General features: G+C 38.6%; 2 protein-coding genes and 1 long non-coding RNA gene across 3 annotated transcripts in view; all 3 read right to left on the reverse strand.

The window, feature by feature from the left end:
• Positions 1-925, reverse strand: part of LOC107835061 (uncharacterized) — a 2,653-nt gene extending 1,728 nt beyond the window's left edge. The window contains exon 1 of the long non-coding RNA XR_001660891.1: positions 784-925. This is a non-coding gene — a long non-coding RNA (uncharacterized LOC107835061). The remainder of the gene's footprint in view (positions 1-783) is intronic.
• A 165-nt stretch (positions 926-1,090) lies between these two features.
• LOC103132225 (high affinity immunoglobulin gamma Fc receptor I-like) lies at positions 1,091-2,305 on the reverse strand. Its single transcript, XM_016667226.1, has 5 exons — positions 2,257-2,305; positions 2,051-2,086; positions 1,650-1,925; positions 1,331-1,576; positions 1,091-1,257 (listed from the first exon to the last, which is right to left on the reverse strand). The coding sequence occupies exons 1-5, from the start codon at positions 2,303-2,305 to the stop codon at positions 1,091-1,093; spliced, it is 774 nt and encodes a 257-aa protein (XP_016522712.1).
• Positions 2,306-9,842: 7,537 nt separating this feature from the next.
• Positions 9,843-11,902, reverse strand: LOC103132223 (uncharacterized). The gene is made up of 2 exons (XM_007543989.2): positions 11,356-11,902; positions 9,843-11,175 (listed from the first exon to the last, which is right to left on the reverse strand). The coding sequence occupies exons 1-2, from the start codon at positions 11,768-11,770 to the stop codon at positions 10,934-10,936; spliced, it is 657 nt and encodes a 218-aa protein (XP_007544051.1). The 5' UTR covers positions 11,771-11,902; the 3' UTR covers positions 9,843-10,933.
• Between the last annotated feature and the right edge of the window lie 209 nt (positions 11,903-12,111).

Consider the following 12,111-nt stretch of genomic DNA (forward strand, 5'->3'; position numbering starts at 1 on the left):
TTTAACAGCATTAATAGATCTATGCTCTGTGTTTCTATGTCTGGGCTCCTGACCAGCTGCTGAGTTTCCTTCACGTTGGTCCAGATTCGTCTTCATCTCGTTTCTCTGAGGAAGATGATCTGTTAGTCACTGACATGATGAGATACAATCAGTTTATATCATCCATGAAGATGAAAACTACAAACATAAAGATGGTGATGAAAACTTCAGAGTTAAAAATGAAAACCCTCAGCAGTGATAAGAACCTCTGACCTGTTTGGTTCTGGTTCTGGTTCTGGTTCTGGTTTCTCCACCAGACATCAGATGATGCCAATTTTATCAGCTTTATTCAGGTTAGTATGGTTTTATCTTTACAACTTCAAAATGTTGTGTCTGTTGAATATTATTTACACTTTAAACATGAACAAATATGATTTATTGTATAGATTTTGGCTGAAAATGACCCAGGATAGAATCTATGTATCTATATCTACAAACAGCTGGTCTGTCAGGAACTCCTGGGCCAAGTTTATGACCTAATGCTCTCCTGACTAGAGACACATTCACACTGAGCAACTTGTACCAAACCAACATGAGACAGGAATAAAAACTGGACTTGATCTTAAATCTTTTATCCACTGAGTCTCAATCCTGAAAACGAGGTAAAACTTTAACTACATAGCCTGTAGAAACTGAAACAGAGTAAAACAAATAATAATCTGCAAATATTCCAGTTTTGAAATGATCTGCTTTTTTATAATAAAATATCCTGATAAAGTAAAACAACATCAAAAACAAACTGACCTTTATTTAATGTTTTTTTCTCATGATGCTGTTTTATTCTGACATCACTGTAGATGATTCTGTCATCTTCAACTTCCTGTTCTTCACCTGGAATAAAAAATAAACAATTAATTCACTTTGTTAAAACTTTGTTCATAACAATAAATCCTGACTGGAATAAAACCTTTTAATGAGAAACTATCAGCTGTTTGGAAATGTGAGTTAGATTTACAAAAAAAAAAGGATGGAAAAACTACTGGATATGGTTATTACAGTTTTTTAAATGTACATCTAAAATTATTCAGTAAAACAAACATTAATAATATATTTAGAGTCTCTTACTGTCAGATTTCCTATGAATTCCTCGCCTCACCAGTAGAACCAGTGGAACCAATAGAACCAGTGGAATGATGCAGACAATAGAATAGAGAGTGTAGTTAGTAGGCAGAGGAGGAGGCTGAGTGGTTGCAGGTGAAGAGGTGGTGGTTGGTTTCTCTGGAATATAAATATTTATTAAATATTAAACATGTATCAGGACTCAGACAGCTGGATGATTGAACCTCCTGACCTTCCACAGAGATCCTGCTGGATGGAGACTCTCCCTGACCGCTGATGCTGCACTTATAGAGGCCTTCATCAGAGCTGGAGACATGGAGGAGGGTCATGTGACCTGATGGTCCATCACCAATGAAGGAGCCATCTTTATAGAAAGCAGCTGGGAGGTTGTGGGCTGGACTCTTTGCTCTGCAGCTCAGAGTGACGTCATCTCCCTCCATCACAGGGAGGACAGGACTCTGCAGGATCACTGATCCACCTCAACACAGAGACAAACTACAGCATTTCATCCATTTCCACACAGCAACACTAACTCCACAGTCTGATCTTACCAGAGACAGAGAGCTGGATGCTGCTGCTGCTGCTGGAGGATCCAGACATGGACTCACACCAGTACAGGCCAGAGTCCTTTTCTAAAACATAGCTGATGCTACAGGTAGAACCATTTAATTTGCCCCATCCTTCACATCCCTTCCTGGTTCCTCTGGTTGTGTTTCTCCTCACAGTTCCTCCATCAGAGCTGTTTTCATCCTCACAGATCAGAGTCACTGATTCTCCTTTAAAGAACTGAGATCTGCTGGGACTCACAGTCAGAGCAGCTGGAGAGACTGAAATGTGAAATATACTCATGAGTTTAATAATTGTTGAAAATTATACAAAATGTAATAATTATTGTAATGCTTAATATTTTTAATACAATTTCAAACATTTTAACAGTGTAAAAGTTACCAACCTTTATTGATGCTGCACCAAACCAGTAAAGTCACAACTGAATAGAAATGACATGTATTAGTAATTTAATATTTCATCAGTTCCACATGCTTGTATTTACTGTATAATTCAGATTTAAAGCTCAGAGATTTGATTTTACAATAAAATTATTCAAATTAAATCTATAGATTCACAACGACTCAACATCTGATTTCTAAATTTTCTTACACAACTTATTGTTCTGGTGAACTGCTAGGTAACCGCTCCCATCTGCCATTCCCCTTTTGCTGCACCTTTCTGCAGCTCCTCTCTGCCTGTTAGTGAGGAGAACCAGGTGGACTCAATCTTCTAACAATTAGAGTGCAGCTTCTTTTGGTGTGACTGACCTGTGACTCCTGTTTGAGAGCATGAGAAGCAAACAGTGCTGGTAGCCTGTAGATTCAGAAGTGTGCAAACGTTTCTACCAACTGTGAAAGGCAGCCTCACAATGCTGCTGCTCATTGCTGAATTTCACTGGAGCAGCAAATGAACTCTGATTGTTGTATCAAATCATTTAATCTTATTGAAGTCAAGCTAGTAAGTTAAAAAAAGAAGAAAAAAATACACTTGGTGTTTATTGGTTAAAGTAAGAAAAAAAATGGTCAGAATATTTGTGAAAATATTTAAGAAAATGTTGATAAAAATGCTAATTTATTTATTGCTGTTGAATTTTACTATAAAATATTTATTATACTTTTGAAATAACTGGTTTAAAGGGGTAGAAATCTGATTATTCACAATGTATTTATCTTAATTTCAGAATGTAATAGATGTTTGTTTCTTTTGAGGTTTTTCACCTACATCCTATGTGTTATGTGGACCATCATACAAAAAATAAAGATGAGTCAACTAAATTAAAGGCTCTTTGAGTGAAATCCAGTTCAAACTTCACAGTGGAAAATATCTATTTCAAGTGGGGAATCACACAGTAAACCCAACCTGAAAAACTTGACACTTATTGTCTTTGTTTAGCACAAAAAAGACATTTTAAGTTTTTTGGGGTTCATGGAGTTACTACAGTACTTAGCAGTGACTGTAATAACTCCAACATTAGCAGGCAGTGAAGATATGGTTATTTTTCTGCTGAGCTTTCTGATGTTTCCAATGATGTAATTTATAAGTACACAGTTTAAATCATATTTTCTATAATCAGTTTCTTCCAGAGCAGTGAATAAATTATCACTAAATAAATAAATGATCTTTACTTACAGAGCAGAAACTGCAGAGATGTTTCCATCATGGCGGCTCTGACTGATCTGACTTCTGCTCATCGTTTCCTCCTGATAAATAAAGACCGCCCTCTTCCTTTAACAGGGTTATGAGGTTTGTTCTTCTAAACATGTTTGGTTTTTTTTAGTTTTTTAAAGCTACAACCTGTACATTGGTCAGAAACACGTCTCATTGTTCATATTCACATTTAACAGAATTTTGTTTTTACTGAAACGGTGAAACAATATGATTAATATGACAATATATAATTTCTATAGGCAGCACGTCTTTATGGGAGGATCTGATCAGGAAACAGTTCCAAGCATCACATTAACAAATGGTTAGAAATGTTTCTTGCTCCTCCTTGGTTTCCCTTCAGTCTGTGCAAAATGCTGCAGCCGGGCTTTTTACCAGAACCCACAGAGCCGATCACAGAACTCCTGTTCTGGCCTCTCTGCTCTGGCTCCTGGTGTATTGTAGGACTCACTTTAAAATGTTGGTGTTAACTTTTAAAGCACTTCATGGTGAGGCTCCCACATATATATCGGACCTTCTGAAGCCTCTCTGTCCGTCCAGGACTCTGATCTTCTGCTGTCGGTCCCAGAACTCGTTTTAAACCTCGTGGTGACGGAGCGTTTCAGGTGGAGGAACCGAGGCTCTGGAACGTCTCCCTCCATCAATGGCTGCTCCGAGTCGACTGACGGGTTTAAAACGTCTGAAGACTTCAGACTGGCTTTTGGTTCATTTTGTTCATTGATTATAGATTCTTTTATTATTCATGTTTCCATTTTTGTAAAGCACTTTGTGATTTTTATGCCTGTGAAAGGTGCTATAAAAATAAAGTTTACTTACTTCCACTTTTGTTCCACTCTTGTGTCTCTTATCCCAAACTAAACCGAATTATTGCTGTTAACTTTTCACAGTGTAACTTCACAAAGAGCATTTATTTCACCTCTGCTTATCAAGCAGGTATTTATAGATAATAACTGAGACTGAAGCTGTTTTCCTAGAGTAGAACCAGACTTTAGTTTTATTAATTTCCTTAAATCAAAACTAAAAGCCGTTTTATTTAGAGTTTCCTGTGATTAGAGTGGAACACTGATTAATTATAATGACTTGCATGTTTTCATTGGTTCTTATTTCATCACAGTATTAAATGTTTTTCATTGTTTTTATCATGTAAAACACTTTGAACAATAAATATATGAACATTTCTTGTTGCAGTATTTCATGGTCTGTAAAACCAACCATGACATTGATTACTGAACTGAGAGCCATGGATTCTAACATTTATCATTAATATGTTGCCTCATATTTTGAGTCCTTCACAAATTAGGTTAGATAAATCACCAGGTTTACAGGTAAAATGGAGATTGTATAATTAAACCAAAGAAAGTGAAATACCTTGTTATTTCCAGCAGATGTCTGACTGGAGGAGAGATGGATGAAATGAACTAAGACAAAGAACTGAATTCACCAGAAGAGCAGCAGCTTTGTTAGAGGAACCATCACTGAGTTCCAGCATTTCTTTCACAGGTTTCAGTAAAATAAACTACAGATGGTTTAAAACAAACTGAATAGTGTTACATCCACATATTCAAGTGTGATTATAAATATTTGATCAATTTTCATTTGTAAGTTAAATTTAACATCTTTCCACTTAAGGAAGTAAAACAGGTTTTATTTTTAGAACAGTGTCTGCAGCTGTGCAGTAAATAAAAAGTTGAAGTGAAAACTTAATTCTATTTTTTGTTAGTGTTTACAGAACTACATATATTTAGATGTAAAGGAGAATGAATGTGTAATTTTGCAATGGATCTTTAATGTCCATCCATTTTCCTTCACCCTTGTCCCTCAATGGGGTCGGGAGGGGTGCTGGTGCCTATCTCCAGCTCACGTTCCGGGCGAGAGGCGGGGTACACCCTGGACAGGTCGCCAGTCTGTCGCAGGGCAACACAGAGACACACAGGACAAACAACCATGCACACACACACACACACACCTAGGGGCAATTTGGAAAGGCCAATTAACCTGACAGTCATGTTTTTGGACTGTGGGAGGAAACCGGAGAACCCGGAGAAAACCCACGCATGCACAGGGAGAACATGCAAACTCCATGCAGAAAGACTGGGGCCGGGAATCGAACCCAGAACCTTCTTGCTGCAAGGCGACAGCTCTACCAACCGCGCCACTGTGCAGCCGGATCTTTAATGTATTCACAGCAAAATTCTACAGAGAAATAACTCATGGGATCAAGTTTGAGATTATTGAACATTTTTCAAAATAGATAAATATATCACATAAGTTTTCACACCCTTTGCTTCTTGCTGAATCTGACTCCTCCAGTTCAGATCATCATTCTGCAGACAGGCTGGTCTCCTCCAGACCCGTCAGGTTGGATGGAGACGTCTGTCGGCCATGTTCTGATCTCTGTAGAGACGTTCAGTCAGGTTCCAGCCTGGACTCTGGTTTGGATCCTCCAGAACCTTCACAGAGCGGTTCTGAAGCCGCTGAGGTCAGGACCATGACCTTTGGGTCGTTGTCATGGTGACAAATAAACCATCACCTCAGACTGAGGTAAAGGTCTGGAGCAGGTTCTCATCCAGGATGTCCTTCCCTTTATCCTGACAGTTCAATCCCCATAGCATGATGCTGCCACCACCATGCTTCACAGTAGGGATGGTACTGGCCTGGTTTCACAGCAGAGTTCAGTTTGTCTCATCAGGCCAGATGATCTTGTTTCTCCTGGTCAAAGAGTCTTTCAGGTGGTAAAATCCAGACTTTATTTATTCATCTGACCTCTGTGATTGGTGGATCGCTACAGAAATGGTTTTCCTTCCTGAAGCTTCTCCTCTTTCCACAGAGGAACCCAGAAGCTCTGACAGACTCAGCATCAGCTTCTTGGTCTCCCTGACTAAACCCATCCTCTCCTGATCCCTCACTTTAGAGCCAGCAGGTCTAGTTAAAGTCCTGCTGGTTCCAGATTTCCTTCTCAGCTCACTGGGACATTCAGAGCAGCAGAAATGTTTCTGGATCTTTCCCCAGATTAATGACCCAAGACATCTGAGATCTGCAGACATTTTCTATGATTTTATGCTTGTTGTTTGACCTTTGACCTGCACTGTCAACTGTGGAACCTGAATGTAAACCTGGTCCCAGTCCTCTCTCTCCCCCGTTTCTCCTTCCTGTCCTTCAGATGCTCGTTCATGTTGAAGGTCAGAGGTCGTAGTGTCTCCTACATTCAACACATCCACCCTTCACTCATGTTGGATCCCGTTTCCGCCCTTACTCTGAGTCCGCCTCCAGCCGGAGTTTGGTGAAGTGTATTACCCACAATTCATTGCTGCATGTGATGTTTTGAGTTAAAAAGCAGATTTATGGCATGTTTTGTGTTTTTTTCCAGTCTTTATATAAAATTCAAAGAACACAGCAGGACAAGGCACATTAGTATTAGAAAAAGTTTGATGTGAAAAAAGAAAAAAGCAGAAAAAAGAGGAAATAAAAAATAGTCACAAAGTCTAAGGAAAGAAAAACAAAATGTCACAAATGCAAAACAAATTTAAAATCTTAAATTAAGATATTAACATATTGTTATAAACATTGGGCTTTTGTGATGTTGCAACCTTTAAGCACTCTCTCAAATAAAATTATTTCACAAAACATGGATGTTATTGAAATAAGTTTTGCTTTACTGTACTGAACATGCATGATTACATCTAATTTTACTCCATTTTCAACAATTCATAACAAACCATACCAACTTTATTTATAAAGCACTTTAAAACAACCACAGCTGATACAAAGTGCTGTACAATAAAACACAACATAACAATAAAAAAATAAAAACTCTTACAGTTTAAAAACAAACAAACATACAATTTAAAACTGGATCCCGCTGGTGTTGAAAGCCAAGTAAAATAGATGGGTTTTAAGACGAGCTTTAAAAGTGGACAGTGAAGGGACCTCTCTGACCTGCAAAGGTAAGTCATTCCATAATTTGGGGCCCATGACAGAGAAAGCCCTGTCCCCTCTGAGCTTCCTTTTTGTTCTCGGTTCCTCCAAGAGCAGCTGATTTGCTGACCTGAGAGACCGATAAGATATGTAGGATGAAGAAGCTCAGAGAGGTAAGCCGGGGCAAGATTATGCAATGATTTAAAAACAAACATAAGAATTTTAAAATGAATCCTAAAATATACAGGCAGCCAGTGAAGTGAGGCCAGGACAGGGGTCACCTGCTCCCTGTCGAGTTCCTGTCCTAAGTCGTGCAGCAGCATTTTGTACTAGCTGCAGACGTGAGAGCAGCGACTGACTGACTCCCAGATATAGTGACAGTAATCCAATCGAGTTGAAATAAAAGCGTGGATCACTGTTTCAAAATGCTGCCTGGAAAGAAAAGATTTCACTGACGCCAATCGCCTTAAATGATAAAAGCTGGACTTAACCACGGCTCTGATTTGGCTGTCCAATTTAAAATCACTGTCCACCTTAAAACCAAGATCTGTAATAACAGGTTTCAAATATTCCTCCAAGGGTCCCAGGTCAACAGAGGAGGGCTCACAGGAGCCACTGGGTCCAAACACCATCACCTCTGTTTTGTTTTCATTAAAGTTTAAAAAGTTCAAGGCCAACCAAGCTTTAATATCTCCTAGACATGCCAGGAGATGTTTGATTGAATGTACATCCTGCTGCTTTATGGGCAAATAAACCTGACAATCATCAGCGTAACAATGAAAAGAAATCCCATGTTTCCTAAGGATAGAACCCAGAGGCAGTAAATAAAGAGAGAAAAGCAGTGGGCCCAGAATTGAGCCCTGTGGGACACCATAAGACATTGAAGCAACAGATGATTCAGAGCCACGAACATTCACTGAAAATGTTCTCTCCTCCAGGTAAGACCTGAACCATTTAAGAACAGTGCCATCAATACCAACAATGTGGTGTAATCGCGATATTAAAACGTTGTGGTCTACTGTATCAAAGGCAGCAGTAGGTCAAGTAACATCAGAGCAACATGGTGACCAGAATCACATGCAATAAAGACGTCATTAAAAACTCTAATCAAAGCAGATTCTGTGCTCTGAAGAGTTTTAAAACCTGACTGGAAAACCTCCAGAATGCCATTGTCATCTAAAAACTGTGTCAGCTGACAGTACACAATTTTCTCTAAAACCTTAGAAAGAAAAGGAGCTTGGAAATCAGCTGATAATTAGCCAGAACAGTTTGATCAAGGCCAGGTTTTTTAAGCAGTGGTTTCACTACTGCATGTTTAAAACTAGCAGGGACCACACCTGAGGACAGACTGCTATTTATAATTGCAAGAACAGGAACAGGCTGCCCTATGCTAGGTAAAATATCTTTAAAAAATCGTGGAGGCACAGGATCCTGGGGGGAACCTGATGGCTTAATATGGCCAACTGCATCCACCAATGACTTTGGAAAAATGCCTTTACTGAACATTTAAAATAATCTGTTTTGTTGTAGTTGTACTGTTAAGCATCACAAATCCCTAACCACCGACCAGTCCTCCATTTTGGATGTGAAGTGACAACACAGTGGAGTTCTGTCCAGTTCTCACATTTCTGCTGCTGTAACCTGAACACTGGGACCCTGATGGGACTCTGACTGAATCCAGACTTTATAGAGGGACACAGGGCTCAGCCTGAGGACTGGACTGGGCAGAGACAGGTGTGTGTGTGTGTGTTTTTCTAAATTAAATCCAATCAGCTGAATCTATCACAGCTGGATCCATTTAAGCTGCAGAAATATCAATAATCACTGGAAACAGATCAGCTTTGAACTTCATGCAAAGTATTTGAATATTTAAATGTGATTTCTATTTATAATAAATTTGTGATTAATGTTTTTCTTTTCTGTTATTAACCTACTTATGTTGCTTATTAATATCGCACTGCTGATGAGATTCATCTAAAAACGGACTAAAATACTGTTGTTAGTTTATAAATCACTGAACGGTTTAGCACCACAATACATTAAAGATCTGTTATTGCTGTACCAACCGTCTAGACCCCTCAGGTCTTCTGGTTCTGGTTCTGCTCTGCATCCAGAACCAGAACCAAACAAGGAGAAGCAGCATTCAGTTTCTATGCACCACAGATTTGGAACAAACTTCCAGAAAACTGTAAAACAGCTGAAACACTGAGAGCCTTTAAATCTCAACTTAAAACCCACCCATTTAGAGTTGATTATGGCTAAATTAGGATTAGAGTGGGTTTTTCTTTTTATCTATTTATTAATTTATTTTTATTTCTCTCTCACTGTTTACGTTTTAATTATGTTTTTTAAATCTCTTTCTGTTTTTATTTTAATTACATAAAGCACTTTGAAATCCCTTGCTGCTGAAATGTGCTAAATAAAATTTGATTGATTGAAAAAATAAGATGAATAAAAAATGTCATTAAGTTTTTCCAAAATGTTCATTTTAACTTTAGCTTTGCTGATTTAACTTGACAGGCATAATGGGATATTTATGTGTAGAATTTTGAGGAAAAATAACTGAATACATTTAGGCTTTAACATAAAATTCTGACAATGTAAAGTACCGTGAATACTTTCAAGAAGCATCGTATTTTAATATTTATGACTTTGGGTGTACATATTCATTTATGTACAGACATGAACATTGATTTTTTCTGTTTGTTGGTCAGTCAAATTCTTCAAAATAAAATTTTTGTTTGTAAAGTTTTGCGCTTGACAAATACATCAGAATATTCTGTTTAAAGGTGTAACAGTCTATCATTGTCCTGTTCAGTTCTTTCCTCTGCCTCATCTCCAAACAGAGAGATGTCCTTCCTCTTCTCTCCATGTCCGTCCTAAAAATAAAGGTTTATTTCTCAGCTTTCCATCTATGCTGGGTTATTTCTGAGCTATCAGATGTTCAGTGGTGCAGCAGGTGAACCACCTGAGGCTACAGGTGTCCAGTCTGTGATGCAGAATCCTGGGTAAAGATTATCTGTCCGTCTTCCTGTCAAGCTAGTAATGAAAAATGGTCACTGGTGCCACAAAAGCCTTAAAAAAACAAGGAACCCTCCCGTACGGCCCACACCTCCAAAAACCCATTAAGTCAACATGGTCATTATTGAACTCATTTGACAAAGAAGTCAATGATTATTTGGGTCAGGTCAAATCCCGTTTTAAAGTAAAGGATTTATTTACCTTTTATTTCCCCTGAAACAGGAGCTTCACCTGTTCTTATTCTCAGGTTCATAATAAAAGTAAAAAAGGAGGAGATGGAGTTCATTCTCTTCAAATGTTGAGAAAGAGATTACTGCTTAAACATATTTAAAGATACACAGTAGAGTCTGTAACTAAAGTGACTAAAAACATTTAGTCACTTTACAAAAAATCTGATCTAACCTGCTGACAGTGCTGCACACAAATACAGTAACAGAGAATAAAATAAGCTCACATTGTAGGTAATGAAAACTGATGGAGCATATATCTACAGAAGATGGACGATTAGGAAAAACCCATAAAAAGAAGTTTTTAAAACTTTTCACTGATTGTCTCAGACATTCAGCTCGTTCCCTGCTGTAAAAAGCCATGATGGAAACAGTTGAAGTGAATAATTTGGAGCTGAACTTCATATATTCTCTCAGTGCTGAAAGTCTCTTCCTGCTAGAAATGAATGTCTAGATGTTCACGTTTCAGCTTCTTGATGGTTTTCAACATTCATAGCCTGAAGTTCTGCTTCTGCTGCAGAAGGCTGGTTCTGTTCCTGTGATGAACGTCTCAGTTTTTTATAGAGCAGAAAACCTCCAGCAAGTAGAGCCAGAACAAGGAGTCCAACTGAGAGACCAACTGTCAGTCCAGTGTTGGTCCCTCCATCCTCTGGTTGTTCTTCCTTGGTCCCTTCATCCTTCTTTAGTTCATCTTTGCTCCCTGCAGAACAGAACCAGGAGTTAGTCTGATCTGACTGAAGATCATCACCTGCTGATCTCTGATCACTTAGTGATTTAAGTGATCAGAGATCAGTCTCAACTCAAACATCTGATCTGACATGTTTCTCTCTCACATCAACAACCATGAAGCAGCTGCAGGTTCTGATCCAGTCAGACTCACCTGCAGCAGAAACTTGCAGGGTGATGATGCAGATGGGTTCATTGTCCAGATAAGATCTCTTCCTGCGATTACTGGGATGAACTCTACATTCATATTTTCCAGTATCATCAGTCGTCACATTCTTCAGAACCAAAGACACGTCTCTGTTCTTAATCTCTCTGTCCTGTAGATCCACTCGGTCCTTATAGGATGGATTCTGACCCTCATCATCAAACTGATCATTTCGATACAGAGCAACATGATCATTTTCTCCCAGATCAGGTTTGCTCCAGTCTACAGTTAACTCATTCTTGTTCCTAGCAGCTTCACATGGCAGAATGATGGTTTGTCCAGGTTCAGCTCTGATTGTCTGATCTGTAGGAGAGGAAACAACACAGAGGTCAGAGGTCAAAGAGGAAAGCTGCTGAGGCATCATGGAGAGAACACTGGTCTTAAAGTGTAACAGCTCATTTTAATGAAATGTTAAAATAAAATAATTTGTCATACACAATTATCACTTCCAACCAGAAGAGGGCGCTCACAGATACTGATTTAAATGCAGATTTTAGCAATAGAAGCTAAAATCACTCCACACCAAAGCAATGCATGAACTCTGATCAAGTCAGGTCAGCTGGTTGTTTTTAATCTGCATTTTGAAAAACATGAAATATGTTGGAACTGGTGGATCCATGAGGAACTAGATCACCGTTTAGTTCAAACTTAATGAAACATTAAGATTACCTTCAGACCCATCCTGAAAATATGATGCATCATTTA

Source organism: Poecilia formosa, unplaced genomic scaffold, assembly GCF_000485575.1.
Source record: "Poecilia formosa unplaced genomic scaffold, Poecilia_formosa-5.1.2 Scaffold962, whole genome shotgun sequence".
NCBI classification, from domain to species: domain Eukaryota; kingdom Metazoa; phylum Chordata; class Actinopteri; order Cyprinodontiformes; family Poeciliidae; genus Poecilia; species Poecilia formosa.